This window comes from Taudactylus pleione, unplaced genomic scaffold (genome assembly GCF_031769625.1).
Source record: "Taudactylus pleione unplaced genomic scaffold, aTauple2 ptg000927l, whole genome shotgun sequence".
NCBI lineage: Eukaryota > Metazoa > Chordata > Amphibia > Anura > Myobatrachidae > Taudactylus > Taudactylus pleione.
The window spans coordinates 1488659-1511494 of NW_028285328.1; the positions used below are offsets into that span (position 1 = coordinate 1488659).

Below are 22836 nucleotides of genomic sequence, written 5' to 3' on the forward strand. Positions count from 1 at the left end.
ACTGCGACTTAGACACATGCGCAGTTTACCAATAATCGCTTAACTGAGATAATATCGGCATAGCGTACACCTGTGAATGAGGCCCTATGCACCCACCACAAGGAGTCAGGCAACGAGAGGATGGCTACAGAGAGCAAAGGCTTCTGGGACAGGCAGATACACCATTACAGCAGCTACGGGAAGTCCTGATTTATCTTATCAGACAAATACAAGGTAGAAAGTAAAATAGGCCTTTAATTCACTTTTAGCCCAATCACCGAGAATATAATTATTAAATCACTTTGTCATTTTCCTATTTGTTTCCAAAATGTGCTTTAAATATTTCATGTGTCCTATTTTCTTTGCTCTGCGACACAGCCCTAGGGTACATTCACCAACCCATTACCTGGGAACAAGGGACAGACCTAAGCCGTGGTTACTCACCGTGGCCTTTTCTCTGCCCAGGCCATCACGGACGATCGAGGAGAGACATCAGAGCGCGTCAAGGAATTGGAACGATCTCTGTGATCTAAATGTGAAAATGATGACATAGTAACCCAGTGCTGCATATATCATATTACTGTATACATTATAAACAGCTGATGACAGGTTATAACATGGGGACCATCGCTGGGCTCCTATGTACAGTATAATGCACTGTATAGCATCACTGTGACCAGTCAGGATAATTATGGGCTTTATCACGCCGTGTATCTCCTCCACACAAAGCCAGATACCGGTCTCTGACGCACGTACCGGTATTTCTACAGGTGATCCTACAATAATTGCAGAAAAGCAAAGTAATCCTTTTGGGTATTGGTGTTTATCGTTTCACCCGATTGCTGATCAATCATGGAACCAGATACTTACTGGGGCTGTCATCCGACTGAACCGTCTTCTGCTGCTTTTGTCTTAAGGGCAGTAGCGGATGGGGCGGTCCGAAGGCTGCGCTTCCTTTCCCGCTAAACAGTGATTAATACAACATGTAAATCTTGCACAAGGCTCAGTAACAAAAGGACAGTACATCGGGGTGAACAAATATTACTAGAAAACTGCTTTTATGAAATGAGCCCCATTTTCTGATTCATCGTTGGTGAACGCAAAGCAGGAATTGGAATCGCTGTACAACGCATCCTAACGTTTAACGGAACACCACTAAGCACAAACCTAGATGTAGGGCCAACGCCTTGGGATTAGCGCTACATATCCCTCCCTCCCTGTATTACACTTTACTCTGACACTGCCCCATATAATACACTGACACAGCTCCATATAATACACTGACACTGCTCCATATAATACACTGACACTGCTCCATATAATACACTTTACACTAACACTGCCCCATATAATAGACTAACACTGACACTGGGCCATATAATACACTGACACTGCTCCATATAATACACTGACACTGCCCCATATAATACACTGACACTGCTCCATATAATACACTGACACTGCTCCATATAATACACTGACACTGCTCCATATAATACACTGACACTGCCCCATATAATACACTGACACTGCTCCATATAATACACTGACACTGCTCCATATAATACACTGACACTGCTCCATATAATACACTGACACTGCTCCATATAATACACTTTACACTAACACTGCTCCATATAATAGACTAACACTGACACTGCCCCATATAATAGACTAACACTGACTTCTCCACATCCTCAGGCTGCAGGTAACTTCTGCTGCTGGCTTCAAATATGGTCTGAGCTGTCGTCGGTGAATCCGATGTGCTGGCTGGACTGGCCATGAAACTTCGCTTTGTCGCATTGGAAATGGGAATCTGGGGTCGGCTGCTTTTATGCGGCAATAACGCTTTAGCTGGAGAAAGTTTACATAAGAAAAATAAAAATTCAACCAAACAGCAGGATACACAGAATCTATGCCAAGATGATTATTCTCCATGCAAAATCTCACCATCTTCAATCAATACAATATAGATTACTTTACACTAGTTATCAAGTGGCCAAACTCACGCAAATACACTGTATGACAGGGAGAGAGATAGGAGAAAGGTGTATGTTGTACTGCCCTCTAGTGGTGGGTGCCATATACACAGCCATATTACTAGGATGTAGATAATGTAAGATCATTAGGATGATAAATACACTGTATGACAGGGTGAGAGATAGGAGAAAGGTGTATGTTGTACTGCCCTCTAGTGGTGGGTGCCATATACACAGCCATATTACTAGGATGTAGATAATGTAAGATCATTAGGATGATAAATACTCTGTATGACAGGGAGAGAGATAGGAGAAAGGTGTATGTTGTACTGCCCTCTAGTGGTGGGTGCCATATACACAGCCATATTACTAGGATGTAGATAATGTAAGATCATTAGGATGATAAATACACTGTATGACAGGGTGAGAGATAGGAGAAAGGTGTATGTTGTACTGCCCTCTAGTGGTGGGTGCCATATACACAGCCATATTACTAGGATGTAGATAATGTAAGATCATTAGGATGATAAATACTCTGTATGACAGGGAGAGAGATAGGAGAAAGGTGTATGTTGTACTGCCCTCTAGTGGTGGGTGCCATATACACAGCCATATTACTAGGATGTAGATAATGTAAGATCATTAGGATGATAAATACTCTGTATGACAGGGAGAGAGATAGGAGAAAGGTGTATGTTGTACTGCCCTCTAGTGGTGGGTGCCATATACACAGCCATATTACTAGGATGTAGATAATGTAAGATCATTAGGATGATAAATACACTGTACGACAAGGTGAGAGATAGGAGAAAGGTGTATGTAGTACTGCCCTCTAGTGGTGGATGCCATATACACAGCCATATTACTAGGATGTAGATAATGTAAGATCATTAGGATGATAAATACACTGTATGACAGGGTGAGAGATAGGAGAAAGGTGTATGTTGTACTGCCCTCTAGTGGTGGGTGCCATATACACAGCCATATTACTAGGATGTAGATAATGTAAGATCATTAGGATGATAAATACACAGTATGACAGGGTGAGAGATAGGAGATAAAGGTGTATGTAGTACTGCCCTCTAGTGGTGGGTGCCATATACACAGCCATATTACTAGGATGTAGATAATGTAAGACCATTAGGATGATAAATACACTGTATGACAGGGTGAGAGATAGGAGAAAGGTGTATGTTGTACTGCCCTCTAGTGGTGGGTGCCATATACACAGCCATATTACTAGGATGTAGATAATGTAAGATCATTAGGATGATAAATACACTGTATGACAGGGTGAGAGATAGGAGAAAGGTGTATGTTGTACTGCCCTCTAGTGGTGGGTGCCATATACACAGCCATATTACTAGGATGTAGATAATGTAAGATCATTAGGATGATAAATACACTGTATGACAGGGTGAGAGATAGGAGAAAGGTGTATGTTGTACTGCCCTCTAGTGGTGGGTGCCATATACACAGCCATATTACTAGGATGTAGATAATGTAAGATCATTAGGATGATAAATACACTGTATGACAGGGTGAGAGATAGGAGAAAGGTGTATGCTGTACTGCCCTCTAGTGGTGGGTGCCATATACACAGCCATATTACTAGGATGTAGATAATGTAAGATCATTAGGATGATAAATACTCTGTATGACAGGGAGAGAGATAGGAGAAAGGTGTATATTGTACTGCCCTCTAGTGGTGGGTGCCATATACACAGCCATATTACTAGGATGTAGATAATGTAAGATCATTAGGATGATAAATACACTGTACGACAGGGTGAGAGATAGGAGAAAGGTGTATGTTGTACTGCCCTCTAGTGGTGGGTGCCATATACACAGCCATATTACTAGGATGTAGATAATGTAAGATCATTAGGATGATAAATACACTGTATGACAGGGTGAGAGATAGGAGAAAGGTGTATGTTGTACTGCCCTCTAGTGGTGGGTGCCATATACACAGCCATATTACTAGGATGTAGATAATGTAAGATCATTAGGATGATAAATACACTGTATGACAGGGTGAGAGATAGGAGAAAGGTGTATGTTGTACTGCCCTCTAGTGGTGGGTGCCATATACACAGCCATATTACTAGGATGTAGATAATGTAAGATCATTAGGATGATAAATACTCTGTATGACAGGGAGAGAGATAGGAGAAAGGTGTATGTTGTACTGCCCTCTAGTGGTGGATGCCATATACACAGCCATATTACTAGGATGTAGATAATGTAAGATCATTAGGATGATAAATACACTGTATGACAGGGTGAGAGATAGGAGAAAGGTGTATGTTGTACTGCCCTCTAGTGGTGGGTGCCATATACACAGCCATATTACTAGGATGTAGATAATGTAAGATCATTAGGATGATAAATACACTGTATGACAGGGTGAGAGATAGGAGATAAAGGTGTATGTTGTACTGCCCTCTAGTGGTGGGTGCCATATACACAGCCATATTACTAGGATGTAGATAATGTAAGACCATTAGGATGATAAATACACTGTATGACAGGGTGAGAGATAGGAGAAAGGTGTATGTTGTACTGCCCTCTAGTGGTGGATGCCATATACACAGCCATATTACTAGGATGTAGATAATGTAAGATCATTAGGATGATAAATACACTGTATGACAGGGTGAGAGATAGGAGAAAGGTGTATGTTGTACTGCCCTCTAGTGGTGGGTGCCATATACACAGCCATATTACTAGGATGTAGATAATGTAAGATCATTAGGATGATAAATACTCTGTATGACAGGGAGAGAGATAGGAGAAAGGTGTATATTGTACTGCCCTCTAGTGGTGGGTGCCATATACACAGCCATATTACTAGGATGTAGATAATGTAAGATCATTAGGATGATAAATACACTGTATGACAGGGTGAGAGATAGGAGAAAGGTGTATGTTGTACTGCCCTCTAGTGGTGGATGCCATATACACAGCCATATTACTAGGATGCAGAGATAATGTAAGATCATTAGGATGATAAATACACTGTATGACAGGGAGAGAGATAGGAGAAAGGTGTATGTTGTACTGCCCTCTAGTGGTGGATGCCATATACACAGCCATATTACTAGGATGTAGATAATGTAAGATCATTAGGATGATAAATACACTGTATGACAGGGTGAGAGATAGGAGAAAGGTGTATGTTGTACTGCCCTCTAGTGGTGGGTGCCATATACACAGCCATATTACTAGGATGTAGATAATGTAAGATCATTAGGATGATAAATACACTGTACGACAGGGTGAGAGATAGGAGAAAGGTGTATGTTGTACTGCCCTCTAGTGGTGGGTGCCATATACACAGCCATATTACTAGGATGTAGATAATGTAAGATCATTAGGATGATAAATACACTGTACAACAGGGTGAGAGATAGGAGAAAGGTGTATGTTGTACTGCCCTCTAGTGGTGGATGCCATATACACAGCCATATTACTAGGATATAGATAATGTAAGATCATTAGGATGATAAATACTCTGTACGACAGGGTGAGAGATAGGAGAAAGGTGTATGTTGTACTGCCCTCTAGTGGTGGGTGCCATATACACAGCCATATTACTAGGATGTAGATAATGTAAGATCATTAGGATGATAAATACTCTGTATGACAGGGTGAGAGATAGGAGAAAGGTGTATGTTGTACTGCCCTCTAGTGGTGGGTGCCATATACACAGCCATATTACTAGGATGTAGATAATGTAAGATCATTAGGATGATAAATACTCTGTATGACAGGGTGAGAGATAGGAGAGACAGGTGTATGTTGTACTGCCCTCTAGTGGTGGATGCCATATACACAGCCATATTACTAGGATGTAGATAATGTAAGATCATTAGGATGATAAATACACTGTATGACAGGGTGAGAGATAGGAGAAAGGTGTATGTTGTACTACCCTCTAGTGGTGGGTGCCATATACACAGCCATATTACTAGGATGTAGATAATGTAAGATCATTAGGATGATAAATACACTGTATGACAGGGTGAGAGATAGGAGAAAGGTGTATGTTGTACTGCCCTCTAGTGGTGGGTGCCATATACACAGCCATATTACTAGGATGTAGATAATGTAAGATCATTAGGATGATAAATACACTGTATGACAGGGAGAGAGATAGGAGAAAGGTGTATGTTGTACTGCCCTCTAGTGGTGGGTGCCATATACACAGCCATATTACTAGGATGTAGATAATGTAAGATCATTAGGATGATAAATACACTGTATGACAGGGTGAGAGATAGGAGAAAGGTGTATGTTGTACTGCCCTCTAGTGGTGGACGCCATATACACAGCCATATTACTAGGATGTAGATAATGTAAGATCATTAGGATGATAAATACACTGTATGACAGGGTGAGAGATAGGAGAAAGGTGTATGTTGTACTGCCCTCTAGTGGTGGGTGCCATATACACCGCCATATTACTAGGATGTAGATAATGTAAGATCATTAGGATGATAAATACACTGTATGACAGGGTGAGAGATAGGAGAAAGGTGTATGTTGTACTGCCCTCTAGTGGTGGGTGCCATATACACAGCCATATTACTAGGATGTAGATAATGTAAGATCATTAGGATGATAAATACACTGTATGACAGGGTGAGAGATAGGAGAAAGGTGTATGTTGTACTGCCCTCTAGTGGTGGGTGCCATATACACAGCCATATTACTAGGATGTAGATAATGTAAGATCATTAGGATGATAAATACACTGTATGACAGGGTGAGAGATAGGAGAAAGGTGTATGTAGTACTGCCCTCTAGTGGTGGGTGCCATATACACAGCCATATTACTAGGATGTAGAGATAATGTAAGATCATTAGGATGATAAATACACTGTATGACAGGGAGAGAGATAGGAGAAAGGTGTATGTTGTACTGCCCTCTAGTGGTGGGTGCCATATACACAGCCATATTACTAGGATGTAGATAATGTAAGATCATTAGGATGATAAATACACTGTATGACAGGGTGAGAGATAGGAGAAAGGTGTATGTAGTACTGCCCTCTAGTGGTGGGTGCCATATACACAGCCATATTACTAGGATGTAGATAATGTAAGATCATTAGGATGATAAATACACTGTATTACAGGGTGAGAGATAGGAGAAAGGTGTATGTTGTACTGCCCTCTAGTGGTGGATGCCATATACACAGCCATATTACTAGGATGTAGATAATGTAAGATCATTAGGATGATAAATACACTGTATGACAGGGTGAGAGATAGGAGATAAAGGTGTATGTTGTACTGCCCTCTAGTGGTGGATGCCATATACACAGCCATATTACTAGGATGTAGATAATGTAAGATCATTAGGATGATAAATACACTGTATGACAGGGTGAGAGATAGGAGAAAGGTGTATGTTGTACTACCCTCTAGTGGTGGGTGCCATATACACAGCCATATTACTAGGATGTAGATAATGTAAGATCATTAGGATGATAAATACACTGTATGACAGGGTGAGAGATAGGAGAAAGGTGTATGTTGTACTGCCCTCTAGTGGTGGGTGCCATATACACAGCCATATTACTAGGATGTAGATAATGTAAGATCATTAGGATGATAAATACACTGTATGACAGGGAGAGAGATAGGAGAAAGGTGTATGTTGTACTGCCCTCTAGTGGTGGGTGCCATATACACAGCCATATTACTAGGATGTAGATAATGTAAGATCATTAGGATGATAAATACACTGTATGACAGGGTGAGAGATAGGAGAAAGGTGTATGTTGTACTGCCCTCTAGTGGTGGGTGCCATATACACAGCCATATTACTAGGATGTAGATAATGTAAGATCATTAGGATGATAAATACACTGTATGACAGGGTGAGAGATAGGAGAAAGGTGTATGTTGTACTGCCCTCTAGTGGTGGACGCCATATACACAGCCATATTACTAGGATGTAGATAATGTAAGATCATTAGGATGATAAATACACTGTATGACAGGGTGAGAGATAGGAGAAAGGTGTATGTAGTACTGCCCTCTAGTGGTGGGTGCCATATACACAGCCATATTACTAGGATGTAGATAATGTAAGATCATTAGGATGATAAATACACTGTATGACAGGGTGAGAGATAGGAGAAAGGTGTATGTTGTACTGCCCTCTAGTGGTGGATGCGATATACACAGCCATATTACTAGGATGTAGATAATGTAAGATCATTAGGATGATAAATACACTGTATGACAGGGTAAGAGATAGGAGAAAGGTGTATGTTGTACTGCCCCCTAGTGGTGGGTGCCATATACACCGCCATATTACTAGGATGTAGATAATGTAAGATCATTAGGATGATAAATACACTGTATGACAGGGTGAGAGATAGGAGAAAGGTGTATGTTGTACTGCCCTCTAGTGGTGGGTGCCATATACACAGCCATATTACTAGGATGTAGATAATGTAAGATCATTAGGATGATAAATACACTGTATGACAGGGTGAGAGATAGGAGAAAGGTGTATGTTGTACTGCCCTCTAGTGGTGGGTGCCATATACACAGCCATATTACTAGGATGTAGATAATGTAAGATCATTAGGATGATAAATACACTGTATGACAGGGTGAGAGATAGGAGAAAGGTGTATGTAGTACTGCCCTCTAGTGGTGGGTGCCATATACACAGCCATATTACTAGGATGTAGAGATAATGTAAGATCATTAGGATGATAAATACACTGTATTACAGGGTGAGAGATAGGAGAAAGGTGTATGTTGTACTGCCCTCTAGTGGTGGGTGCCATATACACAGCCATATTACTAGGATGTAGATAATGTAAGATCATTAGGATGATAAATACACTGTATGACAGGGAGAGAGATAGGAGAAAGGTGTATGTTGTACTGCCCTCTAGTGGTGGGTGCCATATACACAGCCATATTACTAGGATGTAGATAATGTAAGACCATTAGGATGATAAATACACTGTATGACAGGGTGAGAGATAGGAGAAAGGTGTATGTTGTACTGCCCTCTAGTGGTGGGTGCCATATACACAGCCATATTACTAGGATGTAGAGATAATGTAAGATCATTAGGATGATAAATACACTGTATGACAGGGTGAGAGATAGGAGAAAGGTGTATGTTGTACTGCCCTCTAGTGGTGGGTGCCATATACACAGCCATATTACTAGGATGTAGAGATAATGTAAGATCATTAGGATGATAAATACACTGTATTACAGGGTGAGAGATAGGAGAAAGGTGTATGTTGTACTGCCCTCTAGTGGTGGGTGCCATATACACAGCCATATTACTAGGATGTAGATAATGTAAGATCATTAGGATGATAAATACACTGTATGACAGGGTGAGAGATAGGAGAAAGGTGTATGTTGTACTGCCCTCTAGTGGTGGGTGCCATATACACAGCCATATTACTAGGATGTAGATAATGTAAGATCATTAGGATGATAAATACACTGTATGACAGGGTGAGAGATAGGAGAAAGGTGTATGTTGTACTGCCCTCTAGTGGTGGGTGCCATATACACAGCCATATTACTAGGATGTAGAGATAATGTAAGATTATTAGGATGATAAATACACTGTATGACAGGGTGAGAGATAGGAGAAAGGTGTATGTTGTACTGCCCTCTAGTGGTGGGTGCCATATACACAGCCATATTACTAGGATGTAGATAATGTAAGATCATTAGGATGATAAATACACTGTATGACAGGGTGAGAGATAGGAGAAAGGTGTATGTTGTACTGCCCTCTAGTGGTGGGTGCCATATACACAGCCATATTACTAGGATGTAGATAATGTAAGATCATTAGGATGATAAATACACTGTATGACAGGGTGAGAGATAGGAGAAAGGTGTATGTTGTACTGCCCTCTAGTGGTGGGTGCCATATACACAGCCATATTACTAGGATGTAGAGATAATGTAAGATTATTAGGATGATAAATACACTGTATGACAGGGTGAGAGATAGGAGAAAGGTGTATGTTGTACTGACCTCTAGTGGTGGATGCCATATACACAGCCATATTACTAGGATGTAGATAATGTAAGATCATTAGGATGATAAATACACTGTATGACAGGGAGAGAGATAGGAGAAAGGTGTATGTTGTACTGCCCTCTAGTGGTGGGTGCCATATACACAGCCATATTACTAGGATGTAGAGATAATGTAAGATCATTAGGATGATAAATACACTGTATGACAGGGAGAGAGAGAGAGAGAAAGGTGTATGTTGTACTGCCCTCTAGTGGTGGGTGCCATATACACAGCAATATTACTAGGATGTAGATAATGTAAGATCATTAGGATGATAAATACACTGTATGACAGGGTGAGAGATAGGAGATAAAGGTGTATGTTGTACTGCCCTCTAGTGGTGGGTGCCATATACACAGCCATATTACTAGGATGTAGATAATGTAAGATCATTAGGATGATAAATACACTGTATGACAGGGTGAGAGATAGGAGATAAAGGTGTATGTTGTACTGCCCTCTAGTGGCGGATGCCATATACACAGCCATATTACTAGGATGTAGAGATAATGTAAGATCATTAGGATGATAAATACACTGTATGACAGGGTGAGAGATAGGAGAAAGGTGTATGTAGTACTGCCCTCTAGTGGTGGGTGCCATATACACAGCCATATTACTAGGATGTAGATAATGTAAGATCATTAGGATGATAAATACACTGTATGACAGGGTGAGAGATAGGAGAAAGGTGTATGTAGTACTGCCCTCTAGTGGTGGATGCCATATACACAGCCATATTACTAGGATGTAGATAATGTAAGATCATTAGGATGATAAATACACTGTATGACAGGGTGAGAGATAGGAGAAAGGTGTATGTTGTACTGCCCTCTAGTGGTGGGTGCCATATACACAGCCATATTACTAGGATGTAGATAATGTAAGATCATTAGGATGATAAATACACTGTATGACAGGGTGAGAGATAGGAGAAAGGTGTATGTTGTACTGCCCTCTAGTGGCGGATGCCATATACACAGCCATATTACTAGGATGTAGATAATGTAAGATCATTAGGATGATAAATACACTGTATGACAGGGTGAGAGATAGGAGATAAAGGTGTATGTAGTACTGCCCTCTAGTGGTGGGTGCCATATACACAGCCATATTACTAGGATGTAGATAATGTAAGATCATTAGGATGATAAATACACTGTATGACAGGGTGAGAGATAGGAGATAAAGGTGTATGTTGTACTGCCCTCTAGTGGTGGGTGCCATATACACAGCCATATTACTAGGATGTAGATAATGTAAGATCATTAGGATGATAAATACACTGTATGACAGGGTGAGAGATAGGAGATAAAGGTGTATGTTGTACTGCCCTCTAGTGGTGGGTGCCATATACACAGCCATATTACTAGGATGTAGATAATGTAAGATCATTAGGATGATAAATACACTGTATGACAGGGTGAGAGATAGGAGATAAAGGTGTATGTTGTACTGCCCTCTAGTGGTGGGTGCCATATACACAGCCATATTACTAGGATGTAGATAATGTAAGATCATTAGGATGATAAATACACTGTATGACAGGGTGAGAGATAGGAGAAAGGTGTATGTTGTACTGCCCTCTAGTGGTGGGTGCCATATACACAGCCATATTACTAGGATGTAGATAATGTAAGATCATTAGGATGATAAATACACTGTATGACAGGGTGAGAGATAGGAGAAAGGTGTATGTTGTACTGCCCTCTAGTGGCGGATGCCATATACACAGCCATATTACTAGGATGTAGAGATAATGTAAGATCATTAGGATGATAAATACACTGTATGACAGGGTGAGAGATAGGAGAAAGGTGTATGTTGTACTGCCCTCTAGTGGTGGGTGCCATATACACAGCCATATTACTAGGATGTAGATAATGTAAGATCATTAGGATGATAAATACACTGTATGACAGGGTGAGAGATAGGAGATAAAGGTGTATGTTGTACTGCCCTCTAGTGGTGGGTGCCATATACACAGCCATATTACTAGGATGTAGATAATGTAAGATCATTAGGATGATAAATACAACATGCACACTAGTGAAGATACACATTTGGCTAAATAAAAGATATAGAAGATATACATGTCATGCATTGTAATGTTGCAGAAACATATAATGTTACAGGGCAGGAAATATCAGCAGTCTTGAGATTCTCAAACTCCGTCCTCAAGACCAACAGTCCAGATTTTAATGATATCAATGTTTTAGCACAGATGGTTACATCAAAATGACTGAGGAACTTATTAAGTCACTTGAGCTCAAGCATGGATATCCTTAACACCTGGCCTGTAAGCGTGCCTGGAGGATGGCGTGTGAGAGGCGCTGCTGTAGATGATGATACCAGACTTACCTTCTTTTGATTCTTGCACATCTCTGGGCTGAACAAATTCGGGTTTTACGTTTTCAAACCACCAGAAAAGCTCTGCGATGAAAACCATTATATTGGGCTGTAACGGAAGAAGGGAAGCGGAATAGAAAGTGATTCTCAGCTGGATTCCAGCCTTGGGGACAGCTCGTCCTTGCTCTAGTGTCCTACCTTCAGGACTAATGGCGAGTACAACATGTCTTCTAGGGTCAGGTAAAAGCATCTGTTTAAGTACTCGCTGGAGAATTCCTTCAGAAGCTGGATGTTATACAGGCTGTCGGCCATTGATGGGACTTCCTTTAAGCAGATGTCTGTGGCAGAGAGAGACGCAAAGCCCAGGCGTAACCAGCTAGTTAGGGGAGGGGGACGATGGTTTTGATAAATAGAGAATACACATTTCAGACAAGCACAACAGACAACCCTACCATCCAATTTCATCTGCTCGGGGCAGTAGTAGTGTATGACGGTCAGGAGGGCAGCGCCATCGCTAACGTCCTTCATCAGGTCTTCAAGTAATGGAAAGTAAGGAAGCTGTCTATTGGAGGGGTGATCCCGTCGGTAGCGTACCTAGAACGGGAAACGTCACGTGGTGTTTAACAGCCTCTTGCAAAGGATTTATGGATACCAAAAGTGAGATATTTAAAACTTTACACAGTTACACAGCTAAACTAAAAACTAATACTATAGAAGCGCGAGGGGAGGGGCTTGTGGCTGGAGCCTTGTTGGGAATAGTAAAAATATCCACACTGCAAGAACGCTACAATAATAACCAGACTAACACAAAGCAGTCACTATACAGGATCTCACGTAACGGAGAAGTAGCATAAAACTGAAATATATTGTGGTGATTGTTAAACACATCAGATACATTGACCTTTATAAAGAGTGTAACACACTGCAGCAATAGAAAATGACGGTAATAGGCTGTAAAAGGCTCCACAGACCAAATATACTCTCTCTCCGGGATATCACAGTTTTGCTGATGTTACCACCATTTATCAGAGTGTCCTGGGAGAATGTTCCTCCCCTATCGCTGGGGCACATAATGGTCACAGAGGGTTTTAAGATGATTTCTGATCTATTCAGGACGTTCTGAAGCAGATGTTGCTTGGTGTGACCAATGGGCGGGGGGGAAGGGGGGATAATAATCCTATAAAGACCAACCGCAAATATATTAATTTAACATACTCACAATATATTTCATTCAATGTTTCCTGATAGTTTCCCCGTTAAACAAATAACACAAAAACTGTTAGAGGATAAAAGTAATTAGTGACAGGGTATGGAATTAAGCCCAACTACCTACATCGCCCCAGTTATTGTACAGGGACAGAGCTAGCACGGATGGCATAGGGAGGGGGGAGACGCTGACAAGGTCTATGCAGGCCGAACATTTTAGGGTTAAATGGAAAGGAAAACCCGCTCGTCATTTCCACGTGGCTGGAGATCTATGCTCTACCAGCTCCCACAAGCCAGAGCCGCTACTGATAGAAAGGTTATATATAGTGTATACTGTACCACTCGTGCATACTCGGCGGGTTCCTGCATGCAGTGTGCTAGTGCATGCATTAGGTCAGGCTTACAGACACGCAGGGGACAGAGATACACAGAGAAGTCATGGTTAGATGAGGTGACAAAACAGATAGACACAAGCGCTCTCTCCTCTGTGTGTGGATATTAAGTACATCTAGAATTCCGATTCCCGCTATCTGGCATTAGATGTGTGAGGAAGCGGACTGCGCTACGATGGGTGTATGCCATGGGCGGATGGATGAATGGTTACACAGAGGGACTTCACTTACAGGTACTAACTTCCAATACCATTTTGAAGGAGACTTTAGGAAGCAAGGGAGAGAGATTAGGCAGGAGAAAGGGTTTCAGTGTATAACCATGCAGTTATTATACAGAGATACATGAGTGCATTCATTATAACTCTATTCACATCTATCCCTCTCTATACAGACAGCTTATTACATGTAGTTGTCAGGGGACTATTATAGATACCGCGCTCCCTCTCTGTACAGACAGCTTATTACATGGAGGATACACATTGTCAGGGGACTATTATAGATACCACGCTCCCTCTCTGTACAGACAGCTTATTACATGGAGGATACACATTGTCAGGGGACTATTATAGATACCACGCTCCCTCTCTGTACAGACAGCTTATTATATGGAGGATACACATTGTCAGGGGACTATTATAGATACCGCGCTCCCTCTCTATACAGACAGCTTATTACATGGAGAATACACATTGTCAGGGGACTATTATAGATACCGCGCTCCTTCTCTGTACAGACAGCTTATTACATGTAATTGTCAGGGGACTATTATAGATACCGCGCTCCCTCTCTATACAGAAAGCTTATTACATGGACGATACACATTGTCAGAGGACTATTAGCGATACCACGCTCCCTCTCTATACAGACAGCTTATTACATGGAGGATACACATTGTCAGAGGACTATTATAGATACAGCGCTCCCTCTCTGTACAGACAGCTTATTACATGGAGGATACACATTGTCAGAGGACTATTAGAGATACCGCGCTCCTTCTCTGTTATTACATGGAGGATACACATTCGCGGAGGACATTTATAGAGACCACGCTCCCTCTCTGTACAGAGAGCTTATTACACAGAGGATACACATTCTCGGAGGACATTTATAGAGACCGCGCTCCCTCTCTGTACAGACCGCTTATTACATGGAGGATACACATTCTCGGAGGACATTTATAGAGACCGCGCTCACTCTCAGTAGAGACAGCTTATTACATGGAGGATACACATTGTCAGGGGACTATTATAAATACTGTGCTCCCTCTCTGTACAGACAGCTTATTACATGTAATTGTCAGGGGACTATTATAGATACCACGCTCCCTCTCTATACCGACAGCTTATTACATGGAGGATACACATTGTCAGGGGACTATTATAGATACCGCGCTCCCTCTCTATACAGACAGCTTATTACATTGTCAGGGGACTATTATAAATACTGTGCTCCCTCTCTGTACAGACAGCTTATTACATGTAATTGTCAGGGGACTATTATAGATACCACGCTCCCTCTCTATACCGACAGCTTATTACATGGAGGATACACATTGTCAGGGGACTATTATAGATACCGCGCTCCCTCTCTATACAGACAGCTTATTACATTGTCAGGGGACTATTATAGATACTGTGCTTCCTCTCTGTACAGACAGCTTATTACATGGAGGATACACATTGTCAGGGGACTATTATAGATACCGCGCTCCCTCTCTGTACAGACAGCTTATTACATGTAATTGTCAGGGGACTATTATAGATACCACGCTCCCTCTCTATACCGACAGCTTATTACATGGAGGATACACATTGTCAGGGGACTATTATAGATACCACGCCCCAGCTCTGCACAGAGAGCTTATTACATGGAGGATACACATTGTCAGGGGACTATTATAGATACCGCGCTCCCTCTCCATACAGACAGCTTATTACATGGAGGATACACATTGTCAGGGGACTATTATAGATACCGCGCTCCCTCTCTGTACAGACAGCTTATTACATGTAATTGTCAGGGGACTATTATAGAGACCGCGCTCTCTCACTGTACAGAGAGCTTATTACATGGAGGATACACATTCTCGGAGGACTATTATAGATACCGCGCTCCTTCTCTGTACAGACCGCTTATTACATGGAGGATACACATTCTCGGAGGACTATTATAGATACCGCGCTCCCTCTCTATACAGACAGCTTATTACATGGAGGATACACATTGTCAGGGGACTATTAGAGATACCGCGCTCCCTCTCTATACAGACAGTTTATTACATGGAGGATACACATTGTCAGAGGACTATTATAGATACCGCGCTCCCTCTCTATACAGACAGCTTATTACATGGAGGATACGCATTGTCAGGGGTCTATTAGAGATACCGCGCTCCCTCTCTGTACAGACCGCTTATTACATGGAGGATACACATTCTCGGAGGACTATTATAGATACCGCGCTCCTTCTCTGTACAGACCGCTTATTACATGGAGGATACACATTCTCTGGGGACTATTAGAGATACCGCGCTCCCTCTCTGTATAGACAGTTTATTACATGGAGGATACACATTCTCTGGGGACTATTAGAGATACCACGCTCACTCTCTGTACAGACAGCTTATTACATGAGGATACACATTCTCGGAGGAGATATATAGAGACCGCGCTCTTTCTGTACAGACAGAACATGGAGGATACACATTCTCGGAGGACATTTACAGAGACTGTGCTCCCTCTCTGTACAGACAGCTTATTACATGGAGGATACACATTCTCTGGGGACTATTAGAGATACCGCGCTCCCTCTCTGTACAGACAGATTATTACATGAGGATACACATTCTTGGAGGACATATATATATATATATATATATATATATATATATATATATAGAGGCCGCGCTCTTTCTGTACAGACAGAACATGGATAAGACCATTGATCTGGCCATTGACCATTGATCTGATGCAGACCCATCCCGATTCACTGGATGGGTCTGCATCAGACAGAGCCATATGCAGCACTTGTTTTACGTAAAGTAATACAGTAGAGAGATAAAAACCAATCGGGCCACGGAACAATATTACACAGCGACAGCTCCGGAATATAAAGACATTTATCCAAACAATATAATATTAAAACATGTACAACCATATACCCCCTAAACATATAAGTGAATATGAAACTGTAGTCTACATTTGCAACTCTTATAGCATAATAGAGATGGCATATTGTATGTTGTATAAATCCCCTACACGTCTCCCATTCTGTCCCCAGGACAGGACATTTACTACTGTGCAAGAACCATGTCAAGAGACTTCAGAAGTGACATAATTTGGATAAACACTTGAAACTTGTGTATGTGGGGGTTACAGCTGGTGGTCGGTATGATATAACAGATTATCTGTCCACTGCCGGACAGACAGGTCACCTGATCGCTCCTACACCCACCAGAGGGCCAATATCTCACTAATCATAATGACTATTGTAGTGACACAGACCACAATACAGTAACATCCCACCATCTTCCACTAGAGGGCAGCCATCTACACCAGATCTGAACCATCTGCCAATATCTCACTAATCATAATGACTATTGTAATGACATGGAGCACAATACAGTGCCATCCCTCCATCTTCCACTAGAGAGCAGTCATCTACACCAGATCTGAGCCATCTGCCAATATCCCACTAATCATAATGACAATTGGTGTGACACGGAGCACAATACAGTGCCATCCCACCATCTTCCACTAGAGGGCAGCCATCTACACCAGATCTGAACCATCTGCCAATATCCCACTAATCATAATGACTATTGTAGTGACACAGAGCACAATACAGTGCCATCCCACCATCTTCCACTAGAGGGAAGCCATCTACACCAGATCTGAACCATCTGCCAATATCTCACTAATCATAATGACTATTGGTGTGACACAGAGCACAATACAGTGCCATCCCACCATCTTCCACTAGAGGGCAGCCATCTACACCAGATCTGAACCATCTGCCAATATCTCACTAATCATAATGACTATTGGTGTGACACAGAGCACAATACAGTGCCATCCCACCATCTTCCACTAGAGGGCAGCCATCTACACCAGATCTGAGCCATCTGCCAATATCTCACTAATCATAATGACTATTGGTGTGACACGGAGCACAATACAGTGCCATCCCACAATCTTCCACTAGAGGGCAGTCATCTACACCAGATCTGAACCATCTGCCAATAGCTCACTAATCATAATGACTATTGGTGTGACACGGAGCACAATACAGTGCCATCCCATTATCTTCCACTAGAGGGCAGCAGTCTACTCCAGATCTGAACCATCTGCTAATATCTCACTAATCATAATGACTATTGGTGTGACACGAGGAACAATACAGTACCATCCCACCATCTTCCACTAGAGGGCAGCCATCTACACCAGATCTGAGCCATCTGCCAATATCACACTAATCATAATGACTATTGGTGTGACACGAGGAACAATACAGTACCATCCCACCATCTTCCACTAGAGGGCAGCCATCTACACCAGATCTGAACCATCTGCCAATATCTCGCTAATCATAATGACTATTGGTGTGACACGAGGAACAATACAGTACCATCCCACCATCTTCCACTAGAGGGCAGCCATCTACACCAGATCTGAACCATCTGCCAATATCCCACTAATCATAATGACTATTGGTGTGACACGGAGCACAATACAGTAGTGACACGGAGCACAATACAGTAACATCCCTACCTTCTGATGACTGGGGCTCTCGATTATCTGCTGTTTTAACCTTTGCTCTTTCTCCAGAATCTCCCTCATTTTTAAGTTCACCTGAAAGAAACATATTTCACCCATTAATTGTTTTCCCCCCATTTCGGCACAAGGTATGCAGGTCATGTTCCGTACCTTGTTGATCCAGAAAATCATGGCATCCTCTAGATCGTAGGGGAGCTCCTTGGAGGCGCTGAATGTAGAGAATCGCTTGACGCTTGCCACAACCTTCTCAATGCTGATCATTTCCACGGTGTACACCATCATCAGCGCATCAATCATCGACATGTGCGCGCTCTAAACGGCATAAACGGGACATGGTTTCATGGACTGAGCGTTACGGACTTACATTACTGCGTAGCACTGTACTGCGCTGTGCGGACAACAATAAAGGTATAACATTATCTCATTTTATTACGCAGTCTCCTAAGGAACTATCTGGTCAGTCAGTACAGTCTGGAAGTTATAGCGGTTTATGCAGCTGGAGGGTGTCCTAATCTATAGGTCAGCCTAATACAGAGAGTCATTTTGTGAAGAGATATCTGACAAAGCCAACATAAAAAGAACAAAATAAATAAATATTATGTATCTGTCTATATCTACATAGGTCTATATCTGAGTGGGACATTGATTTTGAACAGCAAATGTCTTGCACTCCATTATTATGTATTTGCTGCTACAGACTTATAATAGTTTTATTTTTTAAGTAAATGCTGAATATCTACTTTTGACATAATGTCAAAACAGACTTAAGCTGGGTACACACTCTCGATTGCAGGCTGATCAGGTAAAACTGTCCCGATCAGCCGTGCAGTCTGGGAGGAGAAGCCCTGCTGATCTAGCCTGACACAGAGGGGGAAGCCCTGCTGACCTAGCCTGACACAGAGGGGGAAGCCCTGCTGACCTAGCCTGACACAGAGGGGGAAGCCCTGCTGACCTAGCCAGACACAGAGGGGGAAGCCCTGCTGACCTAGCCAGACACAGAGGGGGAAGCCCTGCTGACCTAGCCAGACACAGAGGGGGAAGCCCTGCTGACCTAGCCAGACACAGAGGGGGAAGCCCTGCTGACCTAGCCAGATACAGAGGGGGAAGCCCTGCTGACCTAGCCTGACACAGAGGGGGAAGCCCTGCTGACCTAGCCTGACACAGAGGGGGAAGCCCTGCTGACCTAGCCTGACACAGAGGGGGAAGCCCTGCTGACCTAGCCTGACACAGAGGGGGAAGCCCTGCTGACCTAGCCTGACACAGAGGGGGAAGCCCTGCTGACCTAGCCTGACACAGAGGGGGAAGCCCTGCTGACCTAGCCTGACACAGAGGGGGAAGCCCTGCTGACCTAGCCTGACACAGAGGGGGAAGCCCTGCTGACCTAGCCTGACACAGAGGGGGAAGCCCTGCTGACCTAGCCTGACACAGAGGGGGAAGCCCTGCTGACCTAGCCTGACACAGAGGGGGAAGCCCTGCTGACCTAGCCAGACACAGAGGGGGAAGCCCTGCTGACCTAGCCAGACACAGAGGGGGAAGCCCTGCTGACCTAGCCAGACACAGAGGGGGAAGCCCTGCTGACCTAGCCAGACACAGAGGGGGAAGCCCTGCTGACCTAGCCAGATACAGAGGGGGAAGCCCTGCTGACCTAGCCAGATACAGAGGGGGAAGCCCTGCTGACCTAGCCAGATACAGAGGGGGAAGCCCTGCTGACCTAGCCAGATACAGAGGGGGAAGCCCTGCTGACCTAGCCAGATACAGAGGGGGAAGCCCTGCTGACCTAGCCAGATACAGAGGGGGAAGCCCTGCTGACCTAGCCAGATACAGAGGGGGAAGCCCTGCTGACCTAGCCAGATACAGAGGGGGAAGCCCTGCTGACCTAGCCAGATACAGAGGGGGAAGCCCTGCTGACCTAGCCAGATACAGAGGGGGAAGCCCTGCTGACCTAGCCAGATACAGAGGGGGAAGCCCTGCTGACCTAGCCAGATACAGAGGGGGAAGCCCTGCTGACCTAGCCAGATACAGAGGGGGAAGCCCTGCTGACCTAGCCAGATACAGAGGGGGAAGCCCTGCTGACCTAGCCAGATACAGAGGGGGAAGCCCTGCTGACCTAGCCAGATACAGAGGGGGAAGCCCTGCTGACCTAGCCAGATACAGAGGGGGAAGCCCTGCTGACCTAGCCAGATACAGAGGGGGAAGCCCTGCTGACCTAGCCAGATACAGAGGGGGAAGCCCTGCTGACCTAGCCAGATACAGAGGGGGAAGCCCTGCTGACCTAGCCAGATACAGAGGGGGAAGCCCTGCTGACCTAGCCAGAGACAGAGGGGGAAGCCCTGCTGACCTAGCCTGACACAGAGGGGGAAGCCCTGCTGACCTAGCCTGACACAGAGGGGGAAGCCCTGCTGACCTAGCCTGACACAGAGGGGGAAGCCCTGCTGACCTAGCCTGACACAGAGGGGGAAGCCCTGCTGACCTAGCCTGACACAGAGGGGGAAGCCCTGCTGACCTAGCCTGACACAGAGGGGGAAGCCCTGCTGACCTAGCCTGACACAGAGGGGGAAGCCCTGCTGACCTAGCCTGACACAGAGGGGGAAGCCCTGCTGACCTAGCCTGACACAGAGGGGGAAGCCCTGCTGACCTAGCCTGACACAGAGGGGGAAGCCCTGCTGACCTAGCCTGACACAGAGGGGGAAGCCCTGCTGACCTAGCCTGACACAGAGGGGGAAGCCCTGCTGACCTAGCCTGACACAGAGGGGGAAGCCCTGCTGACCTAGCCTGACACAGAGGGGGAAGCCCTGCTGACCTAGCCTGACACAGAGGGGGAAGCCCTGCTGACCTAGCCTGACACAGAGGGGGAAGCCCTGCTGACCTAGCCTGACACAGAGGGGGAAGCCCTGCTGACCTAGCCTGACACAGAGGGGGAAGCCCTGCTGACCTAGCCTGACACAGAGGAGGAAGCCCTGCTGACCTAGCCTGACACAGAGGGGGAAGCCCTGCTGACCTAGCGTGACAGAGGGGGAAGCCCTGCTGACGTAGCCTGACACAGAGGGGGATGCCCTGCTGACCTAGCCTGACACAGAGGGGGATGCCCTGCTGACCTAGCCTGACACAGAGGGGGATGCCCTGCTGACCTAGCCTGACACAGAGGGGATGCCCTGCTGACCTAGCCTGACACAGAGGGGGAAGCCCTGCTGACCTAGCCTGACACAGAGGGGGAAGCCCTGCTGACCTAGCCTGACACAGAGGGGGAAGACCTGCTGACCTAGCCTGACACAGAGGGGGAAGCCCTGCTGACCTAGCCTGACACAGAAGGGGAAGCCCTGCTGACCTAGCAAGATACAGAGGGGGAAGCTCTGCTGACCTAGCCTGACACAGAGGGGGAAGCCCTGCTGACCTAGCCAGATACAGAGGGGGAAGCCTTGGTGACATTGCCTCTTTATACCCATGTACAGATCACCACTCATATGTGCGATCCTCAGACTGGCCGCTAAAAACAGCCCGAAAGTTACCATAGGTTTAGATGCCTCCACAAATATGCGCCTGATAAGCCAAACTAATAAAGGGGAACTCTGATCCGATAACCACAGATCTATAAAGTTTACAGGACGACTCAGAAGACAAATTAATTTAGAAAACTGTATTAAAAAAAACAATACAATAAAGAGAATGTAGTTGTGAATGAAAGTTAGACGGTATTCTACAAGCCCTATGCACGCAGAACACCAGACCCTCTATGTACATAGCACTGACATTACGCCTTTCATACAGACCATTTTGATCGGAGCAAAGCCGAGGTCAGCGTCGGACACAGGTGCATCGTCGCTCTCCATGACATAGATCCCTTTCTGAGATAGCGCCTCAATCACGGGCTGGTGACCCTGCAATCCCGCCACCTGGTCCCCTTTCAGGATCAGGCTGCAGACGCGGCAGTACAGCTCGCTGGAGAGCAGCAGCTTGATGACAGGTGGCTTAATGTGCTCCTGCTCATACTGGTCTATGTAGAATGGGTCCTTCAGCTCATCAGGAACATTGTCTGGAACATAGATGATGCAGAGATAATTAATATAGAT

The 22836-nt window shown here is 44.2% G+C and overlaps 1 protein-coding gene across 2 annotated transcripts in view; it reads right to left on the reverse strand.

Annotated features, from left to right (window-relative positions):
• CAMSAP1 (calmodulin regulated spectrin associated protein 1) overlaps nt 1-22836 on the reverse strand; it is a 64368-nt gene that overhangs the window by 16126 nt on the left and 25406 nt on the right. Inside the window, exons 3-12 of one of the 2 annotated variants that reach the window (XM_088459706.1) lie at nt 22537-22799; nt 18920-19081; nt 18764-18844; nt 14226-14258; nt 12849-12990; nt 12595-12734; nt 12409-12505; nt 1665-1833; nt 850-941; nt 424-508 (exon numbers count right to left, since the gene is read on the reverse strand). In XM_088459706.1, the coding sequence (XP_088315832.1) occupies nt 424-508; nt 850-941; nt 1665-1833; nt 12409-12505; nt 12595-12734; nt 12849-12990; nt 14226-14258; nt 18764-18844; nt 18920-19081; nt 22537-22799 (1264 nt within the window). The remainder of the gene's footprint in view (nt 1-423; nt 509-849; nt 942-1664; nt 1834-12408; nt 12506-12594; nt 12735-12848; nt 12991-14225; nt 14259-18763; nt 18845-18919; nt 19082-22536; nt 22800-22836) is intronic. The other variant, XM_088459707.1, reaches the window with a different exon arrangement.